The sequence below is a fragment of the Cynocephalus volans genome, chromosome 3, assembly GCF_027409185.1.
Source record: "Cynocephalus volans isolate mCynVol1 chromosome 3, mCynVol1.pri, whole genome shotgun sequence".
Classification (NCBI taxonomy): Eukaryota; Metazoa; Chordata; class Mammalia; order Dermoptera; family Cynocephalidae; genus Cynocephalus; species Cynocephalus volans.
This window is the reverse complement of record NC_084462.1, coordinates 172,381,903-172,409,106: the sequence shown is the minus strand read 5'-3', so window position 1 is coordinate 172,409,106 and position 27,204 is coordinate 172,381,903. Positions and strand designations below refer to the sequence as shown.

General features: G+C 40.1%; 1 protein-coding gene across 3 annotated transcripts in view; it reads left to right on the top strand.

The window, feature by feature from the left end:
• Positions 1-24,273, top strand: part of UNC79 (unc-79 homolog, NALCN channel complex subunit) — a 187,150-nt gene extending 162,877 nt beyond the window's left edge. For all 3 annotated transcript variants that reach the window (XM_063091208.1, XM_063091206.1, XM_063091207.1), the window contains 8 exons: positions 2,123-2,200; positions 6,105-6,194; positions 8,186-8,361; positions 9,267-9,453; positions 10,863-11,060; positions 13,069-13,146; positions 22,662-22,703; positions 24,067-24,273. In XM_063091208.1, the coding sequence (XP_062947278.1) occupies positions 2,123-2,200; positions 6,105-6,194; positions 8,186-8,361; positions 9,267-9,453; positions 10,863-11,060; positions 13,069-13,146; positions 22,662-22,703; positions 24,067-24,273 (1,056 nt within the window). The remainder of the gene's footprint in view (positions 1-2,122; positions 2,201-6,104; positions 6,195-8,185; positions 8,362-9,266; positions 9,454-10,862; positions 11,061-13,068; positions 13,147-22,661; positions 22,704-24,066) is intronic.
• Positions 24,274-27,204: the final 2,931 nt, after the last annotated feature.

The following is a 27,204-nucleotide window of genomic DNA, read 5'->3' as shown; positions in this document are numbered from 1 at the left end:
ATTTTAGATGTAATAGGTTATTACAATTGTTCTTGAGATAGATTAAAGGAGAGTTTTCATAATTGAGTGATAACTCATTAAAAGCCACCATAAAGTCTATTTATGTTCAAATCAAAATGAATTTCCTCAGCTCCCACTATGTGTTGAGAGTATATGTTCTGCTGATTTGCGTGTATCCCTCCCACTCTGTGGGATTTACTTGCCTGTTAAGTTATGAGAAATCATGTCAGTGAAAGGTTTTCTTTTAAAGATAGGTTAGTTGTGGGCTGGAGGACAAAGAAATAGCAGTGGTATGGCTGTTGTCTTTAACTCAGGGAGTTGCTGTTGAGGGGGTTATTAATATTAGTTGAGTTGGTAATAATCCAATCACTCTACGGGATGAGAGGTGGAGATACTATTTTGGGTATCATTTTGATAATAAATTTCATAATGACACATAATGGATGTTGTATTTCTTTTGTATTCATGGGGGAGTGCATATTTCAGTGGCATATTTCTCTCTGAAAGTATAGATTTCTTCCTTCTATAGGAATTATAATTTCCCTCTCTGATGTTAGTTATGTCTTTATACTTTGAGCAGTTCTATAAAATTATAGTCAATTTTTTTCAGTTCATGGTTAGCAGCCATAGAAAACAAAGACAGAGGGATTTATTAAGGTTTCAATTGTATGTATGGTGTGAAAATACAGTGGATTAAAATGCGTTGATAAATAATAGATGATTTTAGAGGCGTATGTGCTTTTTTCCCCTTTGATATGCCAGACTCTCTGAGGCACCTCCATTACTTTTAGGGTGATTTTTTAAATGAATTCTGACTTATAAGGGTTATCACAAGTCAGACATTTGAATTTGACTTCAGATCTTGACCCTGTGTGGCTATTAACCATGCTGACCATGTGCTTCCATTAGGCTACTCATTCAACTTTGCCGAGTATGGTAGGTGGGAAAGGCATCTGCTGAAGGGAGATAGCGACATTTGAAGTTTTGCTTCTTCACCAATCTTATCTTGCCTTCAAGGAGCCAGCCAGGTCATGCAAGCATACTTGAGGGGCTCCAGGACCCACCCAGCTTTCCTGTGCCTTCCAGTATGAGAGAGGAATGAATGAGGAGGAGGAGCTGTCAGTGTTGAAACTTCTTTGGAGCCTCTGAACTCTGCTGCGTAACAGCAGCTTTGGACCCCCACATTGTTAGGGCCACTGGCCAGAGGCCAGGAAAGAAAAATTAAACAGGAACTAATTGCACATAGCAAAGTCTGCAGACTGTGTGTTTAACTTTTTTTCTTAAAACCATTAATATGTAGTCGAATGTTACATTAAGTGGGGAGCACCTGTCAAAATCTGTTAATGAAGCAAATTAAATTGTAATCTGGAAAATTCATCCTCACCGTGATCTCAAGTCATAATTGATTAATCTATTTGTTTCATAAACTCTGGCTGAGCCCCTCTGAGATGGCAGGCACTAGGCTGGTGCTGGGAATGAGGTGTGTCAAGCGTGTGCTCTTGAAGGGCTCCTCACAGATTGAGAAATAGACTCATAGGTCACCACAGTCTAATGTGATGACTGTTAGAATGCAAGTGTGTGAGAAGTCCTGTGGGTGGCCAGAGCAGGAGTGGGGTCATTGTCAGCAGGGGATACATGTGGGTGAAGTGGTGGGTGGAAGACCAAACGCTGAAGGCCCTTGGAGGGGAAGAAACAGGTTGAATACTCACTCTGAGGTTGATTGTTTTCCTGGTTTTATTCTATACATATGATACAATGATAAAAGTTATGAAAATCTGTGAATGTGTGCATAACAGTACTGCCAAAAAGTGCTAAAGAATAAATACAGTGACTTCAGAATAAATCTGACAATGCTGACATCTATTATTTCTTCCTTGATTGAATGTACCATTTCAGTGCCATTTATCTTTCTGGGTAAAGTAGGAATCTGCATGCTAATGTCAGTACTATAGTTCTGAGTTTCTGATAGGAATGAACTATTGTGATTAGCAAGTCCGATATATCCAGGGCAGATTGTCACAAGAGTAAACACTAACGAGTTTAAGCCAAATTAATAAAATTATAAATTTCTTATTACTGTCCAAGTACTCTTAAAATAATTATCCTTTCAATTTTTTATTAGTTTATTTGTGCAGATGCTGGAACCAAACTAGCTGAGTCAACAATCCTGAGCAAGCAGATGATAGCCTGTGTACCTGGAGTAAGTCCTGACCAAATTAATTGTCTACATTTTTATATTTAATAGAATAGTGGTTAAGAGTGTAGGCTTTAGACTCGTGCCAGGGTTTGAAGCCTGCCATTTACTAGCTGTATGATTTTAGGAAAGTATTTTAACCTATGATACTTTGATTTGTATCATCTGTGGAATGGACATAACACGGCCTAATGTGCAAATTGAGGATTGAATGAGAAAATGCATATAAAGCATATGAGCATGCTGCCAGACATATAGTAAGTGCTGAGTAAGTGCTATCTATTAAAAATAATATTAATAAACATGATCTATTGTTGTATATTTTAGGTTTTTTTCAATATTCTGAAATTGTAATTAAAATGCAGTGAACATCTTTGTGCCTGAATCCTTGTTTATATTTTAGGCTGTCTTTATAATATATTTCTGGGAGTAAAATTACTAGACTGTGGTTTTTTTTTAAGGGTTCTTGATAATAGTTAGGATAGTACAAGATGCAATGAGATAAAATCCCCATTTTCAGTGACTTAACACAAAAGCAGTTTATTGTTTGCTCATGTGAAGTTTAAATGGGTGTCCTGATTGATAGGGGAATGGGACTTCTACATGGATGTGCAGGGATCAGGATCCTTCCATCATTTAGTCCTCTGCCATCAGCTGGCGTTTGGGTTAAGAGAAGAGAATATGGTATGTGGAAGGTTTTCATGACCAGATCTAGAAGTGCATGTCTCTTTTACTCAGGTTGCATTGACCGGAACTGTCACATCACCACACCGAACTGAAGGGAGGATGGGAAATGTGGTCTAGTTGTGTGCCAGGAACAAGAGAAATGGGTCTGCAGAGTAGCCAGCCAGTCTTTGCTGCACTTGCTGTTTCCTTATTGTTTAATTCTTTAAAACTCAATGTTTGTTACCTATGTGATAGCTAAAAACAGTAACATCTCTAATATATAAAAGATATATTGAAATCCATGAGTAAAAGACAAACATTCCAATACCAACAACGAAAAAGCAACAGTTATAGGATTTACATACAGTGTTCTTCCCAATGACCAATAAGCCATTCAAATAAACCTTTTACCCTCCTTAGCAATCAATGAATTATAAATTAATTTAAAAATATTTAAAAATATAAAAATTAAAATTGGCTAGCACACCAGCAGATTTTTCCTTTACTTTAAAAAAAAATCACTTTATTGAGGTATGATTGACATACGAAAAGCTGAACATCTTTGATATATGCAAATTGATTAGTTTGGCAATAAGTGTACACCCATGAAATAATCACCACCATCTGTGCCATAAGCATATCCATCATCTCCAAAAGTTTCTTCCTACCCTCTTTATTTGTGTATTAATTATTGTCATTAGTGATAAGAACACTTTACATAAGATCTATCCTCTTAGCTAGTTTTTAAGTGTATAATACAGTATTGCCAACTATAGGCACTATGCTGTGCAGTAGATCTCTAGGACTTATTCATCTGCATAACTGCAACTTTGTACCCTTTGACTAATACCTCCTCATTCACCACCCCACAGCAGATTTTTCTCGATGATTGAACTTACTGATGGTGAAGTGAGGCAAGCATCCTTATATGCTACTGGTGGTAGTGAAACAACTTTGCTGGAAGGCAGTTTGAAAATCTATTTCTAGGACTATGTTTGAGAAAATAAATATGTCCATGAAGATTTATATATAAGTATATTTATTAAAGCATCATTTAAAATAGCAAAACTATGGAAACAAATGTCCAACATTATGGTATTGTTTAAATAAAATAAGGTACATCCATAAGATAGACTATTATGTGGCTACCAAATCAAAGTTTCAAACAATGTTTAATTAATTGGAAAATGCTTAGGATGGATTTAATGAAAAAACAAGTTAAAAAAAAGTTATCTCAATCTTATAAAAAATTATATGTATGTGTGTATGTTTTATGCATTCAAAAAAAACTTGGGAGGAAATAGTAACAGTGGTTTTCTCAGAGGTGGAAAACCAGAATTAGGATTATGGTGGTTTTAATTTTCTTTTTTAGTAATTTGTACTTTATAAACTTTCTACATAGAACATGTGTTACTTTCATAATCTAAGAAATCTAACTTTAAAATAACATACAAGTTTTGAGGAAGAATCGGATATGATTTGCTTCAGTTCATGTTTGAGGTTAGAGTATGTTTTCAAGTTCTTTACCTCAATTTTCGTATTGAAATAAATATAGGTCTTTGAAACAAACGGAGCTTGGCTCCTTATGTTTTGTTTTGTTTTGTTTTTTAAATAACACGCCTAAGGCTATATTCACACTTTGCAAAGTAAAAAAAAAGGGGGGGAGGCAGTGGAATGGAAATTATATGCTTTGTTTTATAAATGTAGATGGCTAAGATTCTCCTGACTTTAAAGCGGATTTTAAGGATTTTATTAGATGTAGTTGTCTCTAGAGCAAAAGTAAATAGATAATAGTAAATTTTTCACTCTCACTTTTTGAGATTCCAACTTAAAAGACAAATATTGAATAATGCTCCTCGTTATTATTTTTGGTGACATTTGCTTAGTTGAAATGGTATAAAATATTGCCTATAAAAGGCAACAAATCCCTTTCAAGAAATGCATGCACAGAGTCTACGCTCCTGTTTGCATGACGTGAAAGGTCAGAGAAAATGGAATAAATCAGGGGGAAATCCTTTCTTGCACTAAAGGATTAATATTCCAAAAGCAAGAACACAATAACCTTTTATAATTCCTCCACCTGATTTAAATTAAAAGAAGAAAACCTTAGAACATATGCAATGCTTGGAAAACACTCTGACAGACTGCCAATGACCTTATTTTACTGTTTGTTATCCTGTCAGAAGAACTGACAAGCGTAACATTCTAGAAGAGAGAGAAGGTGATATAGTTCAATGCTGTGCAGATTTACATGAATATGGGAAAATAAGAGCCACTGGGTGAGCTAGTTAAGTATATAAAGTTCCAGATTTTCCTAAGAAAGCCAAAAAAGGCCTTTAGCATAGTATTCATATGGCTTCAAAGACTGCCTGCTTTTGATCCGCACTATACCCAGCCTGATGTGTGGGTTCTCTCGTACAGCTTTGATGTAGCAGCCTGTCTGCTCATTTTCCTTTGCTTTGCTTATAATCCTGAATTCACTGCATTGCCCTGAGAGAGCAGGTTCATGCCATTTAATAAGTAAAACAGGCTTGCTTTCTTCTCCTTTAAAACTTCCCAAACAGTCTTCCCCAACTGCATGGGGAACATGACCATTTTGTTTATTTCTTTTATTTATCCTTGGCAAGAACTTGATGATAAGTGGTACATTTATCTATTTAATAGTGTATCTACTATGTATAAAAAGTTAATTTGTAGGTGAATTGAGTGAGAATTTCTGCCTTTTTCAGCAAACACGATGTTTATTTCTGTCCTTTTTTTTTTGGATCGAAAAAGATCCAAGGTTCTGGTGGTAGAATTTGGTGGCACATATTTATGTACATCTAAGACTTCCCTAGAGTGATAACATGTTACTATCGTTTTGGGGCTATTCATGTCATAAGGACTCTGACACTAATGGCATCACAAAGGCTGAATCGTTGTATACAAACCAGTTTAAAGATAAGTAAACAAAAATCAGTTCAATTACCCAGTGGAAAAAGCATTTAACCCTGTCTCTCACAGGCCTCTCCTTTCCACCCCAACCTTTTATTTTATTTATTTTTTGCTCTCCACCCCAAACCTTTTATCAATTTTTGTCCAAACTGTGGGCAGATAATCACAGACTATGCTGAGAAGAATGGATTGGGTCAGAAATCCAGAAAATGAAACAACTCATTAGTAAACAGCATGAAACCAGAGTGGGACAGTCATTGCAGTCAGGGCACAATTGGAGCTGTGACCCAGCTGTGTCTTTGTGTTTCAGTGTGGGACCGCAGCGATGGAGTGCGTGCGTCAGTACATCAACGAAGTGCTGGATTTCATGGCAGACATGCATACACTAACCAAACTGAAGGTGAGGTGGCTCCCATCACTGATCTCCTAGGTTCATGAAACACAGAGACACTCTTAGAGAATTGAACAGACCATGCAGGAATGTATTGCTACCTGGGGAGGCAGCTGTGGCTCCATTGAATGATCCTGTCTTGGGGGTCTGAAGAAACAGGGCCCAACTCTGCAAAGAGAGCAAGAAGAAGGGAAAGGATATTCACATGGCATCGGCTCTTTGCATAGCTTTACTTTTGCTGTTTATTCAATTCTCACAATGTCCCTATTAAGATATTATCTTCATTTTACGAATGTAGAAACTGAAGCTTGGGGTGCTGCAGTCCATTGCTCAAGGTCGCACTGCTAGTAAGTGGTGAAGTCAAGGTTGAACCTAAAACTGTCGTGTCTCCCAGTCCATTCTCTTTTCACCATATCATGTAGCATCATTTAATTACCTTGAGACAGTTTCCTCATTTGAAGAACAAGTCTAATAATACCTACCTTGCCTGACTGGTACAAGGTTTGGTATAAAATAATGTATGTAAAGAGACTTTCATAACTTGTAGCACGTTATGCAAACATAAACCATTTATTATTTTTATCTGCATCTAAGATATCTTCTTCAAGAAAATAATTTTAGAAAGGGTATAGAACAACCTTTAATCTACATGTGGCCCAAATCCCAGTGAAGTTGTTGAATTTATTGGTGGTTTTGTAGGGTGGGATGAATTGCTGATGCAGATCCAACCTCCCTGCCGTGATTCGACTAGGGAGCTACAAGATTAATAGTCTGAAAGATCTGAGGAAGGCCCTGGACAGAGGGCAGAAGAGAATGTAAACACGGTCCAGGGAGCAGCCAAATTGCAATCTGGCACTAAATGATTCTTTTTTGGTAAACAGGAACGGAGTGATCCCAGAAGTTCACCAGCTGAAAATATGATTCCTTCATCACAGAACTCAGTTTTCAGACTTGACTCAGATAATTCAGAGTGTTTCTTGGTATAGGGATAGATTTATACATGCTAGGTGGAAAGTAGAATCAAAATTTAAGCTGGTAATTTTGCATATCTAAACTCAGTCATTTCTTAGTAAGTTTTATGCTGGTTACTGATTGGTGAACCTGGTTGCCCACACTTACATGATTTTGATGTATAAAGAAGAGGAAGCGATTTTACCTAAACATTTTTAGCTTGTTTTGCAGACACTTGTCCAAGAAGGATCCATGATGATCAAAAGGTTGGGAACTACAGGCATAATCCAACCCTCTGACCTTACATATTAGGAAACTGATCAGAAAGGTCAAGTGGCAAGTGGCTTATCCAAGGCCAAGCAACTACGTAGGACACAAGTGGGCCTAGAATCTAGTTCAGTGCTCTTCTACCAGGCCACACTGAACAAAGAAATCTTTCTAAATTAATTCATCAAATATGTATTGGGCACCTGTACTGTTCCTGCTCTGTTCTGGGCATTGGGGATGCCCTGATGAGCAAAAACAGACACAGTGGCTGTCCTCATTTGATTTACAGTCTGGTAGTGGAGGCAAAATTTAATGAACATTTCACACAGACTAAAGTAGAATTGTGACTCTCACATTGCTGTAAAGAGTGGGTAGACGGTGGCGTGGACCTAGCCAGGTAACTCAGGCGAGTCTTCACGGGAGAAGTGACACTTGAATTATGATCTTAGCAAGTAGGTGAAGAGAGGCAGGAACAGTATTTTGAGCAGAGGGAATAGTAGTGGGAGGGAACATGGAGAGCAGTGTGGCTGGAACCACAGGATGAGGGGTAGGATGCAGAGGTCTGCAGTAGCTAGACTATTCCCGGCTCTGCGGGCCATGCTAAGGAATTTCCCCCTCCTTTCTCCTAAGAACGATGGGAAGCCACTGAAACAGTCTGAGCAGGTTGTGTGCTTGGACTGGTGACAGGAGGGGTGAAAATGACAACCCGATCTTTTAAAAAGAGTGTCCTGGCATGTCTCCAGGCATCTTCCAAAGTTACAGAATTCCATTTGGTTTTGTAGAGCCACATGAAGACATGTTCCCAGCCTCTGCATGAAGACACCTTTGGTGGACATCTCAAAGTTGGGCTGGCTCAGATTGCAGCCATGGAGATCTCACGGGGCAACCACAGAGATAACAAAGCTGTGATCCGCTATCTGCCTTGGCTCTATCATCCCCCTTCTGCAATGCAGCAAGGGTAAGATGCTCCTTATTCCAGGAATGAGGGTGAATAAGGCAGGAAGTGCCCCTGAGTTTCCTGGGGCTCAGCTACAGCCAATGAGTGCATTGAGGATCTGTGAGAGTGGAGTATGCTTGGTTAGGAAGACAGATGTTGAAGCCCAGCTCCATACTTAACTTGCCAATCCAGAGCACTTTGTGACATGCTGCCAACAAAAGAAACTTGCCCTCAATCAAAACCCTCAGTCATCCTAGTGGATGATGAGTTAAATCAGTAGATACGTATGAGCACTTGCTTGGCCTCTGCCTTCAAGCAGCTTAGGTTCTAGCTGGAACAAAAGCTAAAGCAGACATGAAATAGAGTGCAAGGAGGCACAAGTCCCTGCCTGCCCCTAAGGGAGGCTGAAGAAGAGAGGGGCACGCGTGGGCTGGTTTTCCTGGGCACTCAGGTCAGACTTGAGCCTGCCGTTTTGTGTGGTTGGCTTTCCTGGCTGGAGGAAAGGTTTGGAGGAGGGCAGGGGACAATATTACTGCTGGGCAGGGGAATGTACGGCTGTGTCTTGTCTCTCTTCCTCTATCCCCTCCCCTCCAGTGGGGATGGCAGAGAAGAACTTTCTAATGAGAGGAAGAAAGAGTTTAGGAAGAGAAGCTAGTCAGAGAGGCAGCCAGATTTGTGGAAGAATCATATTTAATCCTGTGTCACCAAAGGCTACTCTTTGTTCAAGAAGCTAAGATCTAGGATTAGAGCAGAAAACAAGAAAAACAGATACATTATTTGGTTGACATACTGTTGCCTTGGTGTTTTATTTTATGTAATTGCCTACAAGACTACAGTTTTCATCCCTTCCTTCAATAAGGATTTATTGAGCACCCACAAAACAGAAAACATGCAGTCACCTTTAACGCTTCCTTCTTCCCTAACAGGCCTAAGGAGTTCATCGAATGTGTCTCCCACATCCGGCTGTTGTCGTGGCTGCTTTTGGGTTCCCTCACTCACAATGCAGTGTGTCCAAATGCCTCCTCTCCCTGCCTGCCCATACCTCTGGATGCAGGTTCCCATATTGCAGACCATCTTATTGTTATCCTGATTGGATTTCCAGAGCAATCAAAGGTAAGTGATTTCTGCAAGATTAAGACCATATACACTGAAATTGCTAATGGAAACCCTTATCAGCCAATTATGTTTCTTTTCAGAAGAACGTGCATCTTATCACTTGCCCTGCTGTGGATGTAAGAAAAGCAACTTAGTGCTAATGCCTTATTTAAAGTTGTTTAAATTCCCAGACTATCTTTTTCTCCCCCTAAATTGTTTTTTGGCTTACTTTTATGAAGATAAATTATGGAGGCAAGCAAGATATGGCTTCCTAGGCATTTCTGTCTCAAAATAATGAAGAAAAATAAAAGGCTACACATACAATAAAAATTCTGTGATCAGTTTTTAGAACCAAAGACAAAGTGGAAGAAAATTTCTGCTCTGTCTTATTCTTCATGCAGTATCTTTTCAACTCAAATCTCTAGAGATACATGAAGATACAAAATGAAAATAAGAAGGCCAGTTGGGAACTCACTAAAGTACACATTGGAATCACCCACACAGAGAAACTTTGTTAATTGTAGAGACAGATGATGTGCTTAAGGGAGGAAAGTAAACCCAAGGCAAGCGTCCATCAGGAGCCCATACAAGCAAACCATGCACATAGGTACTAATCAGCTGCGAGGAGCCAAGGGCCCTTCCCAGAGCTTAGGCAAGTTCTGGAGATCATGGTGGGTTTGGGGACAGCTGGGATTTAGGCCAGAGCAAGCTGACTGTGTGATAAAATAGAGCACCTATCCAAATGACCTGAATGATGTTTGCAAAAGGAATTAGGCAGTCAGTTCCCGATATTTCAACCCAGACCTGTGTTTGATTCTTAACCTTCGTATTTGTGATTTTATGAGTTTGAGAAGTTACTTACCCTCTCTGAGCTTCAGTTTTTCATCTGTAAATTAGGTGAGAGGATGGCTTGAGAATTGTGGAGGTGGTCTGTGAAGTCTTTAGCAGTGTCTGTGGCATGTTGTAGATGCTCACTCAGTGCATGCTTACCACCAGTAGGAGTACCAGCGCTGCTGCTGCCGCAGCTACTACTATTGCTATAATGATCAGGTGCTGGGTAGTGCGTTCTTATTTACTCTTCACCCCAACTCTTTGAGGAGGTTACTAATATCCCCATTCTACAGATGAGGAAACATCCTAAAATGGCAGAATGATTTTTCTTCTTAATCTAGTTTAGCCATGGGAATGTCAGTTTCATTAAAGGGCAAGGGGGTGGGTAGATTTATTCAGCAAATTAAGGTGCCCTCTCTTGGAAAAGATGCTTTGTTCTCTGAGCACACTCCCACTGACTGAGTGAAGAGCAGACTGTTTTCAGGTGATGAATCACGAGTCTGTAGCTCAGATAACTCCTTTGTGCTTCGGTGGGCTCCCCGGCAGGGCCCCAGCTGTGCTGAGATGTGACAGCGCCCTGTCATCTTCCTTTTCAGACCTCCGTGCTGCACATGTGTTCCCTCTTTCACGCCTTCATCTTTGCTCAGCTCTGGACGGTGTATTGCGAACAAAGTGCCGTAGCTACAAATGTGCAAAGTCAGAATGAATTCAGCTTCACGGCCATACTGACGGCTCTGGAGTTTTGGAGTAGGGTGACACCCAGCATCCTTCAGCTAATGGCCCATAACAAAGTGGTGAGTTCACAGAGAAGGTTCCCCTCCAGGATAGAATCTCAGAATGCTAGACTGCTCCTCACACTACCTGTTTCTTTACAGATCGCAGTTGTAAGATTGTATAAATGGATTGGTGATTTGTTATAAGCTGGATGTTCTACTTGCATAAGGATTTCAATTAAAAACAAAGCAAACAATAGTGCACGTCTAGTACGTGATGATGCCTATAGTTAATAATGATATATTGTATACTTGAAAATTGCTAAGAGAGTGGATTTTAAGTACTCTCAGCACAAAGAATGATGAGTTTGTGAGATAATGCATATGTATATTAAATAGCTTGATTCAGTCACTCCATAATGTATACATATATCAAACCATCATGTTGTACACCATAAATATTTTTTAAAGACCCCAAACAAACAAAACAAAGAAGTAAATTTAATAAACAATTTTTTGTTTTCTCTACCTAATGCCAAATGAAATTTAAAGGACATTTCTTTTAAATGATATTTAAGGGTTGTTTTTGTGCTGCAAAGTCAGAGGATTAGGAGTGAAATTCATATTATTTTTGGATTCCAAAGCAATTTGGAAAAACCTGAGCCAATTAGGTTTTCTTTTTGTGGTGGTTTAAGAACAGACTGACCACAGGCGTTCATTCCACTGAGGCCTCAAAGCCTGAAAAGAGCCTCACCTTGTGGAGTTGCCTTAAGCCTCAGTGGAAAATGTGGGGTATGGTTAACCCGAATCTACTTCATTGAACTTGCTTGGGTCGGTCCTCATGGAGTCATGATTGGAGGGTGTATGGGAGGAATTTACAAAGGAGTCCTTTGGTTCAGTTTGCTACACTGGAGGAAGACTCTCAGCTGGGACAGTGGCAGCCAGTTTTGGCTATGGGGGCACCATCAGTGGTCTTGTCTGTGAGGGGCAGAGGACCTGGAAGAACATCCTAATGATGATTCCAGGGTGCCCAGGAACCCAACACTGCACTGTCCACAAATGCATTCGGGAAATGATTTTTTAATTGATTGACAAGACTAAGAAATATTTTCTTTTAGCTTTAATTGGAAAGGGGATTATATATTTCCTTTAGCGAAGCACTTTCTTTTCTTTACAGAAGCAGATGAAATAAGGCAATTCTAAGTAGAGAGATGTTTTAGTTCAATTTAAAGGAAATGTATGTGAAAATTTTTGGCTTTGCAAATAGTTCTGAGTACTTTGGAGATAATTATGTTTATTGGAGCACAGCTTTTAGTACTAAAGAAGAACTTGGAGATCAAGCATTCTGTTCTCTTATTTTACAATGAAACTGGAACCTTAAACTTGAACTAGAGATTAAAATTTTCCTTCTATTGTCATTAGTGTTTTGATACCAATAATACCTCCTCCTCCAAAGCACTCTTGATATTCAGATGTTACAAATGAATTTGTTACCAATGGATTTCGTAATAAATGCAAATTAATTTTATTCTGAAAGTTTTGTTAAACTGTACAAGCCAGTCCCTTAAAATCCCCCCTGGAGTGCTTACAATCTAGCTTTAGAAATTTCTGATGAGAGATATCATCTATAGTACTTTTGAATTGTTCTAAGCATGGCTACCTTGTTCCACAGAGAATAAAGCCTCAGAGGCAGATCTGCAGTAAATTAAACAGCCATTCCTCATGAAAAAACTGTGGAGAAAGGATCAAGATGGAGCAAAGGACCTAAGCCCAAAGAGTTCTGTAGTTGCAAAGGAAGGAAGCAGAAGCCATTTATCCTTTGGTGTGAGTTACAGTGCAGTGCAGATTGGTGACATCAATATGTTCCGTTGGCAGCCCCGAGCTGGGTGAGGAAGGCATGACAATTGCAAAATCTCTGGTTTCTGGTTTGAAGTTTTAGAGGTGAATGAACACCACTGCCTGTGGTCCTCTATGATCATTATGCAGAAAGACCTCACAGGCACAGGATATCAGTCGTCTGGCTGCAGACTAGTTTGCAAGGTTTCCATATCCTTGGGAGTGGAATTGACTTTCATGTTTGTTGTTTCAGATGGTAGAAATGGTGTGTCTCCATGTGATTAGTTTAATGGAGGCATTGCAAGAATGCAATTCAACCATTTTTGTCAAGGTAGGAAAATCTTAATGACTTTTATAGACCGTTTCTTACTGCTAAAAACAAATGTGGATTTATTTGGAGTGTCCTTTCTCAAGAGAAAAGTAAAACTGATTTAGTTTTAACTTTCAGAGTTGGGGCTGGACCCCCTACTCTTCCAAGCTGGGGCTGGGGGGGGGGGGAGCTGAGGGCTTCAGCCACACCCCGCTGATATCTGCATCCAGCCCAGCAATGACCCAACCACCACTGGAAGCCCCCTGATCTCCCCTGCAGGAATGAGAAAGGTGCCACAGGGCTCCACCACTCCCCCCTTCCTGCTCCCACCCTATTTCCTTCCCCCTTCCTCTCTCTCCCTCCTCTCCAACTGCTCTGCAACAACATCTTAGGATGTAAAATAATAATATTATTAAATAAAATTAAAAAAAATAAAAATTAAAATAAAAAATATTTTGGGGGGACTGGAGGATTTAGGTTCCTATAACAACCCTTTACCAAGTGAACATATTTGGTTATGTGTAACACAGATAATTAAAATCTTACTGAGGAAACGGATCTGAAAATAACCCTCTAGTAATTATAAATTGGTTCGTGGTACCTCACCTTGTAAAAGATAGCCAGAAAACCAGGGAAAATACTGTAGTCTGTAATTGTACCTAGTGCTTTTATCTCAGGTAAATGTATTTCGTTTCAAATATTGTTATTCTAAATCATTATACAGTGTATGAAAGTAATTCAGGTATTTGTCATCAATTCAGGGACATCAGAAACAAACAAGTGTGATTAAAAAAAACAAAGAGTAAAGACCTTGGTTTCTCACTCCCTTTATCTCCAGCTTCCCTCTGTTTCCTTTACGTCCTGCCACTCCACCTCTTTGTCCCATTGGTCCCTCTTTGTCCCTCTTTTTCCTTCCTCTTGTCCCCTTCCTTCTCTACCTTTCACTTCCATGTTCTGTTATCTTGGCCGTCGTCACCACCTCTACCCACCAAAGTTCATCAGTTTGGAAACTTTTATAACTTGTTATTTCACTTCTTGGTTAACTCCACTCTTGGTTAAGGACACTTGTCATGTTAAGTCACACTTTGCTGAAGAAAAGCAGCCCAATTTCAGGGAAAACTTGACTGCTCTCAGAACAGTGCAAGGTCATTGGTTCAAATGGGATAAATGTATCTATGAGAGAAACTATATGGCTGACAATTAGGCGACCGTACCTAATTTTATTTTTTACAGTGTTGTTGAAGTATAATTTACACATGAAAAGCTGTACATATTTAAAATGTACAGTTTGATAAGTCTTGACATATATTATACCCATGAAACCATCACCACAATCAAGATAATAAACATATCTGTTACCTCCAAAAGTTTTCTCATACCTGTTTATAATCCCTGTATTCCATCACTTGGTATCCATCTCTCTGACGTCTGGCAGCTACTGATCTGCTTTCTGTCACTATAGATTAGTTTGTGCTTTCTGGAATTTTCTATAAGTGGATTTATACAGTACACACATTTTTTTCTGCCTTCTTTCACTCATAATAATTATATTGAGATGAATCCATGTTGTTGCATGTATCTGTAGACCATTACTTTTTATTTCTGAGTAGTATCTATTGTTATTTATTTTCTTCTTTCTGATTACTTCTGATTTTATTTGCTCTTCTTTTTCTAGTTTCTTAAGGTGGGAGTGGAAGCTCAGTGATTTGAGAATTATTTTTTCTGACATAAGTGATTAGTCCTGTAAATTTCCCTCTAAGCACTGGATTAACTACATTCCACAATTTGGTATATTGTGTTCTCATTCCATTCAGTTCAAAATACTTTCTAATTTCTTTTTTGCTTTCTTTTTGGGCCCACTGATTATATAGAAGTATATTATTTAGTTTCTAAATATTTGGGGATTTCCAGAGATATTTCTGTTATGGATTTCTAATTTAATTTCGTGGTAGTCAGAGAACATACTTTATATAATTTGAATCATTTTAAATTATTGAGACTTGTTTTATGGCCCACAATATTGTCTACCTTTGTAAATGCTCTGCGTGCACTAGAGAAGAATGTGTCTTCTGCTGTTGTTGGTTGGAGTTCCCGATGTCAGTTCAAACCTGCTGATAATGTTGCGCAAGTCTTCTGTGTCCTTCCTTCTATATCTGTTTACTTATTCTATCAATTATTGAGAAAGGGGTATTGAAAAGTCTCTATCATTGTGGATGTGTTTATTTATCTTTTATTTATCTTTTCAATTTTTGCTTCATATATTATGAAGCTCTTTTATTGCATAAATGTTTAGGATTGTTATATTTTCTTAATGAATTGAAATTATAGAATGTCCCTCTTTATCCTTGGTAATATTCTTTGATCTTTAAGCTACTTTGTCAGATATTAATAGAAGTAGTACAGCTTCTTCTAGCTAGTGTTAGGATGACATGTCTTTTTCTATCCTTTTACTTCTAACCTATCTGTGTCTTTATGTTTAAAATGTACTTCTTATAGGCAGCATACAGTTGGATGTTGCTTTTTAAAAAACGCAATCTAACAAATCCCTTCCTTTTGATTGGGGTTTTTATATCATTTTTATTTGATGTGTTTTGTGATATTGCTGGGTTTAAATCTGCCATCTTGCTATTTGTTTCCTATATTTCTTAGTTCTTTGCCCCCTGTTCTCTCTTTGCATCCCTTCTTTTGGATTAATTGAGGTTTTTATGATTAAATTTTTGATATAATTTCCTCTTTGTCTAGTTTCTTAAGATGGAAACAGATAATTAACTTGAGAACTCTCTCCTTTTCAAACATCAGTATTTAGTGCTCTGAGTTTCCTTTTAAGTACTGCTTTAGCTGCTTTACCCCAAATTTTGACATATTCTAATTTTCATTCAGTTCAAAATACTTTCTTTTTTTTTAAATAAATGTTTTTATTGATAATTTATCACACTTATTTGTAGTTAGTATATACTTTTTTGAAGATTATTATTGTTAATTTTTAAAATTTTATTTTGTCGATATACAATGTGTTTGATTATTGTGGCCCATTACCAAAACCTCCCTCCCTCCTCCCTCTCCCTCCTCACACCCAACAATGTCCTTTCTGTTTGCTTGTTGTGTCAACTTCAAGGAATTGTAATTATTGTGTCTTCTTCCCCCCCTGGTTTTTTTTTTTTTTTGTGTGTGTGTGTGTGTGTGTGTGTGTGAATTTATTTATTTATTTTTAGCTCCCACCAATAAGTGAGAACATGTGGTATTTCTCTTTCTGTGCCTGACTTGTTTCACTTAATATAATTCTCTCTAGATCCATCCATGTCATTGCAAATGGCAGTATTTCATTCTTTTTTATAGCTGAGTAGTATTCCATTGTGTAGATATACCACATTTTCCGTATCCACTCATCTGATGATGGACATTTGGGCTGGTTCCAACTCTTGGCTATTGTAAAGAGTGCTGTGATGAACATTGGGGAACAGGTATACCTTTGACATGATGATTTCCATTCCTCTGGGTATATTCCCAGCAGTGGGATAGCTGGGTCATACGGTAGATCTATCTGCAATTGTTTGAGGAATCTCCATACCATTTTCCATAAAGGCTGCACCATTTTGCAGTCCCACCAACAATGTATGAGAGTTCCTTTTTCTCCGCAACCTCGCCAGCATTTATTGTTCACAGTCTTTTGGATTTTAGCCATCCTAACTGGGGTGAGATGGTATCTCAGTGTGGTTTTGATTTGCATTTCCCGAAAGCTGGAGGCATAACACTACCTGACTTTAAACTATACTACAAAGCTATAATAACCAAAACAGTATGGTACTGGCATAAAAACAGACACACTGATCAATGGAATAGAATAGAGAATCCAGAAATCAACCTACACACCTACAGCCATCTGATCTTTGACAAAGGCACCAAGCCTATACACTGGGGAAGAGACTGCCTCTTTAGCAAAGGGTGCTGGGAGAACTGGATATCAATATGCAGGAGAATGGAACTTAGACCCATACCTTTCACCATACACTAAAGTCAACTCAAAATGGATTAAAGAATTAAATATACTCCCTGAAACAATAAAACTTCTTAAAGAAAACATAGGAGAAACACTTCAGGAAGTAGGACTGGACACAGACTTCATGAGTATGACCCCAAAAGCATGGGCAACCCAAGAAAAATAAACAAATGGGCTTATATCAAACTAAAGAGTTTCTGCACAGCAAAAGAAACAATTAACAGAGTTAAAAGACAACCAACAGAGTGGGAGAAAATATTTGCAAAATACACATCTGACAAAGGATTAATATCCAGAATATACAAGGAACTCAAACAACTTTACAAGAAAAAAACAAGCAACCCAATTAAAAAATGGGCAAAAGAGCTAAATAGGCATTTTTCTAAGGAAGATATACGAATGGCCAACAGACACATGAAAAAATGCTCAACATCACTCAAAATACTTTCTGATTTCCATTTTGGGTTCTTCTTTGACACATAGGTTATTTAGAAGTGAATTTCTTAATTATCTTATTAGCTAGATGTCTTCTGTTGTTGTTTTACTGATTGATTTAGAGTTTATAGTGTGTATTTTTAACTCATCACAATCTGCCTTCAAGTGGTAGTATACCATTTCATGTATTGTATAAAAACTACATAAAAGTATACTTCCATTTCCCATCTGCTGGCTTTATGCTGTTATTGTCAGATATTTTAGTTTTCTATATATTATAAACCAAACCATACATTGTTATTATTTTTGCTTTAAAAACAGCCAATTCTGTCTTAAAGAGACTTTTTTTAAAGCTTTATATTTATTTATATTTTCTATTATTGTCATATTTATATTTGCCATTTTCAGTGCTCTTCATTGCTTTTTATAGATCTAAACTTACATCTTTTATTATCTTTCCTTTTGCCCAAAGGGCTTTGGTTAACATTTCTTGCATAGGTCTGCTGGTGATTATTTCCTTTAGCTTTTGTATGCCTCAGAAAATCTTTATTTTGCCTTCATTTTGAAAGATAATTTCCCTGTGTATTGAATTCTAGATTAACATTTTTTTTAGTACCTTAAAGATATTGCTCCTCCACTGCTTTCTTGCTCACATTGTTTCCAACAAGAAATATGTGGTGTTATCATTTTTTATCTGTATATGATATGTCTTTTTTCTCTGGCTGCTTGAAGATTTTGTCTTTGCCACTTTTGTTAAGCAATTTGATGATGACATACCTCGGTATAGTTTTTTTCTGGGCTTGTTGAGCTTCTTGGATATGTGGATTTATAGTTTTCAGTAGATTCAGAAAAGTGTCAGCCATTGTTTCATCAAATATTTTCTTCAGTGCTTCTATTCAACATGTGCAATCTCTCCTCTACCTTTTTGACCATGTTGAATATCGTTATAATAACTGTTCTTATGTCCATGTCTACTAATTCTGTTATCTGTGTCATTTTTGTTTTTTTCCCATTGATTGATTTTTCTCATCATTTATGGGTCACATTTTCCTATTTCTATTCATGTCTGGTCATTTTTTTATTGGATTCTTGACACTATAGATTTGACTATCTGTGTGCTGGATATTTTTGTATTCATATAAGTATTCTTGAGCTGTATCCTGTGACACAGTGAAATTACTTACAGATATTTTTATCTTTTGAGGCTTGCATTTAAGCTTTGTTGGGTAGGATCAGAGCAGCAGTTTTTCCTAGGGCTAATATTTCTTCACTACTTCTGCTTCTGCTACAGCACTGTCCTTGTGAGTACTTTACTTGATAGTCTATGAATTACAAGATTTTTCCACTCTGACTAGTTGGTACACAAACTATTCCTGGCCCTATGTGATCTCCAGGGATTATGCCTTCTAATCTTTTGGGGTTGTTTTTTTCTTCAGTGTTGGGTAGTTTTCTTCCCTGTGTGCTCTGCTCAGTATTCAGCTGAAGCCTCAAAGGGAACCCTTTGCAGATCTTTGGATTTCTCTCTCTGTGTGAGCTCTCCTCTCCAGTACTCTGCCTTGCAAACTCTAGCCACCTCTGCCTCCCCGGACTTCCTGTATGTCTCCTCAACTCAGGAAGATGCCAGGCTCTACCTGGTTTCCTCCTCCCTGTGCTACAGGGAAAACTCCCTCTAGGTGGTGAGCCAGGATAATTGCAGGGCTCACCTTGTTTGTTTCTTCCTCCTCAGTGATCTCTGTCCTGCACTGCACAATGCTCAATGTCTGGAAGCCATTGTTGTATATCGTTTGTTTGGAGGTTTGGTTGTCCAGGCAGGAGGGTAAATCTGACTTTTGTTATACCATCTTGGCTACAATAGAAAGTTTCATCATCAATTTTAATTTTGAGGGCTGGAACAAGTAGAGGTGAAATGAATATTTCCAACCAAGCAGGAAGTCTTCCATTTATTCTGTAGCATAAACAAAGATAAGAGGAAATGTTTCACTTTTATTTTTGTAAAAAACAATGTATTTTTTTTAAATGTCCTTTAGTTATATGGATATTGTTTCTGGAGAGGGAAAAAAACCCAACCAATTTACTTTATTATAACATGACAGAGCCCCCAAATAAATTACATCTAATTCTTACTGACAGCTTTGAAGGAATCACTAGCAGAAGAGAACTAAAATGGATGTTATTCAATAAGTCAAATTAGCGTTCTGTAAGTAGGATGACTGCTGGGTTATATAATCCTATCAATAATGATGAGCTTTGACCTGATGCCTTTAGTCAGGTGATCTGTAAATCACAAACCTGAAGGTTCCTTGCAGGTGCGTTTTAGAATCACATGGTCACATGTTACATCAGTGGGAAAATAACAAAACGCCTTTTAAAACCAACATCACTATTTCCCTTGCTTGCCTCATCTGGGCCCTCAGCCCCAGGGACAGACTGGGAGGGCGTGTACCCAGGGCCAGGGCACTCAGTGCTCTCTGGCCCCCAACCCTCCGCAGTCCCTCAGAATTCTTACTGGGAGGTTAGTTCAAGTTATTTCCCAAATATCAAGTCAAGAGGCATATGGTCCTGTTTCCATATTAGTCAAAGGTCAACAAAAATCTGTAGATTTAGGACCCCCATGGCCTGCTTTTTGCTGAGCAGATGTTGTGGGGGGTGATGGTTAGACTAGCTATTTTTTCCCATTCATAACGTTTAGATGAACTAGTCCTACTAAGGGCCAGGGAGCATAGCCTTATCTGGTACCAACCTTTGTAATCCCAGTTTTGTTACAAGATTTGGGGGTCTGGGAGAGTCATGGAGAGGGTGTCACTTTCTGCTAATTGGAGTTTGAGTTCAATGCCATCTTCTGGTACACACCATACTCCATTTCCAAACACAATTTTTTGTTAGAGGCAGAGCATTAGCTGGCCTTGACACAACGCTGTGTTAGGGATGTTTAGGAGTAAACGTCGATGGAAGTCAAATTAGCAAACTGTGTACATCAACAGAATGTTAAAAGTAGAGCAACAGCCAGATTTAGTCTTGGGAGCAGAGCCATAGAAGTCATTTATCACTTCACCAGGTTTATTTTTAAGAAAATATTTTGATGAATTCAGTGAGACCAGCAGCCCATGGCTATGGCTAACTATGAACTACAAGGTCACTGATACCCTGTCTGCCCCACCTCCTTGCAAACAGGCCCTCCTCCTGGGTCTTTGGTTTCATTCCTTGCATCTCTGTCCTCCACTTGGCCCAGGCTGGAAACCTGAGCCTCTTCTTTGACATTTTCCTCACTCCAAAGAGCAAGCTCGTCCTGGGATCCTCAGGGGTTGTCTCTGCAGGCAGCATCCCTCTCCATCCCTAGAGACTGTTCCTGGACCATCGAGGCAGCCTCCACTCTGGGCCCTGCCTCCATTCTCCATGGCTTCCTCCCCCTAGTCTGCAGACTGCTGCTGCAGTGACCCTTCTGCAGCACAGTCCTGCTCACGGTGATCGGAGCCCCCTCTTTGAAAGTCGTATTGAATTTGAAATAAAATCCAACCCCCCTCATTGGGCATTCAGGGTCATCTGTGGGCAGATGATGAGAGGCTCCAGCTTCTGCTTTTCTGAACTCATTTTTCATGACCCTCTCCTAAGGACCTCGCATGTCAGCACCACACAAATCCCTCCCACCCTGATCTCTCTGCACACCCCCACCTCTGAGCTTTGCTTGTGCTACTTTCTCTCTTGCAGTGCCCTTGTATTAGTTTTGTAGGGCTACTATGACAAAGTATTACAATCTGGGTGGCTTATACAACAGAAATATATTTTCTCGTAGTTCTGGAAGCCAGAGTCTGAGATCAAGGTGTCAGCAGGGCCGGTTCCATCTGAGGCTGTGAGGGAGGATCTGTTCCAAGCCTCTCCTCTAGCTTCTGGTGGTTTGCTGGCAGTCTTTGGCATTCCTCGGCTTGTAGATCGCTACCTTCATGTTTACGTGGAATTTTCCCTCTGTGTGTGTGTGTTCCCTTTTTATGAGGATGCCAATCATATTGGATTAGGGGCTCACCCCACTCCAGGATGACCCCATCTTAACTAATTACATCTGAAACAACCTCATTTCCAAGTAAGATCACGTTCTGAGGCAGTGAGGGTTAGGACAGATTTTGAGGAGATAATTCAATCTGTAACACTCTACTCCTCTTTTGGAGTGGAGAGTTGGAAGGAACGTGGAGTGCGATGATATGATGCATGTTAGCCTAGTAAGGATCTGAGAAGTACTGAGGTAAAGAAACTAGCATTTCCTAACTTACTGGATCATAACCCCTCTCCCCCATTTAAAATTTAAATCTCACCAAACTAGAGTTCTGTGGAACATGGCTCGGGAAGTGTCCTAGTCTGTCCTAACTTTCAGATTTACAAGGCTGTGAATATTTACTTAAATTTTGAAGGACTAAAACATGGCCAAGAGACCAAAGCAGAGATCAGGGAGCTGCTCCTGGAAGCACTTGGGTTGGGGCACCCCAGTGATCTCCTAGGAAGGGCCACATCATAGGGGTGAAGGGCCAACCAGAGAGGTGGCAGAGGGACAAGTCACCCCAGCAGGGTCTTGCTGTTTGTCTGCATGTGCACCCACACTCTACAAATGCCTGGCTCGATCTTGCTGTATTTCGCCTTCCAAATCACAGCCAGGCAACTCTAGGGGTTGTCTTTCTGTATCACTGAAGCATTCTGACCACTGCCCAGTGGTATTTTCTCAAGGACTATGTGCAAATAGAGTCACCATTCCACTTGGAGACTCAGTTCTAAAGATCCCTTGGAGGAAATTCTATTTCAAGAAAGTGAGGATTTAATTAAATAAATACACATTTAATTTCCCGTGCTTGGTAGCTTTCAAGAGATAATCAGTCATTTACTCTAAAGTGTGTATTTCAGGCACTCATGTGGTGCTTATTAACCTCTAAATGCCACCAGCTCAGCAGGGTTTGGCCTCAGAAAGACATTTTGCTGATAATGGGTAGCTCCACAGCAGGGGCCCACATCCTTGCATGATGCTAGAGGGGTTTGGTGTGGCCTGTTTCCCCTTGCAATAGTCGAAGCTTATGTGGGATAATGGCGAATGATAATAACAAAATTTCTGTCTTTCTCCACACAGCTGATACCTATGTGGTTGCCAATGATTCAATCAAATATCAAGGTAAGTCACCCCCTGGGCTTCCTGGAAGCTCACTGTCTTCCAGAGAATATCAAAACATTCACAGGGATTGTTGATGCTCCACTTACTATGGAGAAGGATGAATTCAACTTGCTTTTGGTCTTAGAGGGCTGATCTATTCAGGAGACCCTATGGGACAGGTAAGGGGCCTGCAGGCAGAGGCTGACAGCAGAAGCTACTGTCCTGCCAGTCACTGGTGATGACAGTGCAGGTGGAGGGGGAGTAGCCCAGAGTCCAAGCGAGGCTCAGCCCACTGATGACAATCAGGCTGAAAAGTCACCTCATCTCTGGGGAATAACCATGGGATCTAGGCCCAGGCACATCTAGTGATATTTCCTGGCCACTAAGGTTGATTTTCTACAATGGGAAGAATTCTATTAAGAAAGGATAGCATTCAATGGATGACAGAATTAGGTGTGAAGGAACCTACCCCCTCATTTTGCATATGAGGAAATTTAGGACCAAAAGGCAGAGTGACTTGGACAGGGTCCCATGGCCTAGAAGGGGAAGACCCTGGCTGAATGTATTTCCCAATCCCAGGCCTCACCTTGAATGATGCTTTGTCACTGATGCTGTTTGTGGCCACTGGTGGGGGCATCAGCACTGCTGAAAACCTCATCTCAGTACTGGTTTTTCCTGTGAAAAGTGAGTTGCTACTTCCACCTTGAAGCATTCCAGATTGCCTCTCCCACCCATTTCTTTCTCTACTTTGTGGCAGTCTGTGGCGATTTTACATTCACAAAGTGCCAAGAGAAGGCCGAGAGAACTTGATGAGAAGCTACTTCATGTGCACTAACACGTGGACAGAGAGACTAATCGTAATTAAAACGCAATGAGCACTTACTATGTGCCAAATTCTGTTCTAAACACTTTATTCACTCATTTATCCTTACAACCTCCCACCCTGCTAAATAAGGGTTACTACCTCCACTTGACCCATGAGAAAACCCAAAACAGACTGGAAAACCTCGTTCCCAAAGTTGCCTACAGAGGAGCCAGGCTTTGCACCCAGGGAGCCTGTCAGCAGAACCCTGTGCTTACCCACCACACTGGGCCATGTGGGATGCCGTTCCTGGGGGTAAAAGTGTGTGTCAGCCCAGATGCCGGGGTGTCAGCTTTATGCTCCTGTGGCATGTCATTTGAAGGATAGATTTGAGCCAGGGTGACTCTAGAAACATGGTATGGGCCCATGTCCTCCGCCCCGAGCGCTGCCAAATTTGAGAGTTTGCCAGACAGCCCCTGAGCCCAGCGTAAGTTCTGCTTGCAGAAGCAGCCCCAGTGGCCACTTCCCGAGTTGCCCGTGAACGCTAGGAGGAAACTAACCCATCTTGCCCTTTCTTAACAGCACTTGTCTGCGGGCCTCCAGCTTCGCCTCCAGGCCATTCAGAACAACGTGAACCACCACAGCCTAAGGACGCCGCCGGGCTCGGGCTCGGGCCAGAGCAGCGCCGGCCTGGTGGCCCTCCGCAAGTGGCTGCAGTGCACCCAGTTCAAAATGGCCCAGGTGGAGATCCAGTCCTCAGAAGCAGCCTCTCAGTTTTATCCTCTATGAGCGGACTCCTCGGCTCTCAGCGTCAACACTCTGGTTTAGCAATAATGGGTTTAAAAACAAAACAATTTGATCCAAGCAGTTGGGGAACATATTGGTACTGTACATTCTCTTTCTAGTTTAGTAAAAGACGTGCAAAGGCCAGAGAGGGCCACAAACGAAGCTTTCTTGCTACACACATTTCTGATGACTCCTTGGGCTATCTGATTAAGTGTTTCCTTACATTATTTTTTAAAAACCAAATCATTTTTCTTTAACTAACTTCTATTTTTTTTAAGAAAAAAAAAAAAATAGACTGGTGGGTACTCACAGAAAAGTTGTATAAGTCCCCCTGTTGCTATTTTTGATGATAGAGAATAAATAGGGTTTTTGAAACCTTTGTAGTGTTTTTTCTTAAAATCCACTCTTGGCAATGCAATAAAAAACCCGTCACCATAAGCCAGTGACACCTGACTGGAGCTTTTTGTCATTACCTTGGGAAAAGTGGCAGCTTGCAAGGAACATTACAAAGTGCACTTAGAAATTAGGTGGTTAAACTGTGCCAACTGTTTCCTTTGTTTTATAATATCATTTTCCAAAACTGTCCAGTAAGTCTTATTATTTTTAAAACTAGTTTTTCAACTCATGAGTTCTAGGCTGTACTTTCTTGTAAGCTTTATGATAACCACTTTAGTTTTGTGAATAATAAATTTTATTCTTTTGTTAATACTTGTATACAATTCAATTTAAAACTGTAGATTGCATACTGGACCAGGCGAGTCCCCGCGCTGGCACAGAGCACTGCACCTGGAGTTATGTTTCATACAACGGAATTTTAATAGTGTAAGAGCACCAAGATTTATCAGCACTTATACGTAGCATTTGACTGTGCATTCCAAATGAAATTTCTTTTCTTTATCCCTGTAATGCACTGACTAAAAGAAGACTTACTACACATTTAAGCTGTATATTGACATGCTATTAAATGCATTTTTTTTTTATTATCTTTGTGCGCCTGGGGTTTTTTAAAAACAATTTGTAGAGCTAGAGGTTAGTTCCTGCCTACCGTTTCTTCTAAACTTTTAGAACTTCTAACTTCCCTTAAAATTTCAATTATTCGGAGGAAAAGGCTTGCTTTCAGGTCGTTTGGTGAGAGAAATGCACAACTTATTGGAAGCCTGTTCTCTAGGAAGGACTTTGAGGGCATAGGACGGGGGTCCTTTTTTCTTTGCTGTTTTTTCCTCTTCTTTCTTCTGGGAGGTCTGACATCTCAGTGCTTCTCAGGGGAAAACATCTCCTCAGATGTTTGAGTGTTTGACCTGAGTTCTAGAAAGACAGATGGCAGATCTTCATTCTTATGAAAACTAGCAGGGCAACAATAGGACCCTATGTGAAGCACATAGAACTTATTTCTCTTTGTATTTTACAAACAAGCTCTTCTGAAAGGCCTTGCCCCAGTCAGAACTCTCAGTTCCAGTTGCATTTGGCTCTGCTTCGGTGAACATTTTGTTCTGTATTATAGTGAGTTGTGCATATATTTCTCTCTCTGTAAACTGTGACAGCTTTGAGGGTGTGGACTATCTCTGTATCCCCAGGGTTTGGCACATAGTATGTGTTTAATTAATGTCTGTTGAATTGAATAGACTCAGTTAAGCAACAGGTCTTTCTTGGGCTACCCAGTGGGCTCAGCAAGGGCTGAATTGTGACATTCCCTTTTTTGGGCAGGGATTCCTAGAGGGGCTTACAGAAACAGGTGGAGGCCCTGGCTGCTTTCCCAGTGGGGGGGTTTCTGACTTTTCCATCCAGACTTAGCTGTAGGCCTGGCTCTTGGCTAGTCCTGAGCCCACCCTGCCCCAAGCAGACAGGACCTTAGTGGCCCCATCCTGCCAATAGACAAGGCCCACAGTTATTCACAGCTTCTTCTCCAACCCTATCTTCTTTGCTCAGTTCTTTGAATGGGCTTCCACTTGATCCTCCCTTGTGTTTGCATGCTCCCTCTAGGGCTGGAGATGAGCCCTTAACTTGGAGCTCTCTGGGCCCCCATTGAATGCTTTCCCTTGTCTGGACATGTTTCTTTTACCACAGCCCCAACCTGGACTCTTGGTCCCACTCAGACAAATCTCTATCTTTGCCCTTGAGAACTGTAACACTTTTCTTCTGCCAGCCTGACTTGAATACTGCCCCTGCTAGCACCCAGCCACGTCACTGGCTGATAGAGAAAGTGAGCATCTCCAGCCTATCCTGCACCCACACATTTCCAGTGGTATCTTCTTTTGTTTCTAGACTATATAGTCTAGAAAGTCTAAAATGTTTATCCATTTACATGAAAAATGTGCTGACCCCTGGCCTAGGTGAAGGCCACTGAGGAATACGGAGCTAGAACCCTTGCATGGATTTCTTTTCCCTACCACCCCAGGGGTTTTGGGATTTCATTATTAGTGTTTCCTCATCTGTAAAATGGGGACAGTGACACATTCTACCTCATAGGGTTGTTGAAGTGATGAAAGAATGCAAGAAAAGAGCTTAGGGCGACACCTGGCACGTGGTAAGCACTCAAAAGTTATCAATTATTATTTTCATTCTCATGTTAAGGCCTAGAGAAGTAAAGCTACTTGCCCAAGGTCATGCAGCTAGCCAGGGGCAGAGCAGAACTTGACCACAGGCTGTCTGACCCCCAAAGACTGTGCTCCCAACCACTGCCCATAGTAACTCCTGTTGTACCGCATGCCAGCCCCAGGTGACAGCTGTGAAAGCAGAGCAGAGGACAGAGAGATCCCAACCAAAGTTTACCTGATTCAGATTTGGCCAGCGCTAATTATCGGCTTAGAGGAAGTTCAAGGAAAAGACTGTTTTCCTTTCCTCATGGAGTCCTACTGGTTTCAGAGTATGAACAGAACATTCTGGGATTCCCAAGGGTGGAATGGGCCAAAGTCTCTGAATGCATAGATTCCATTC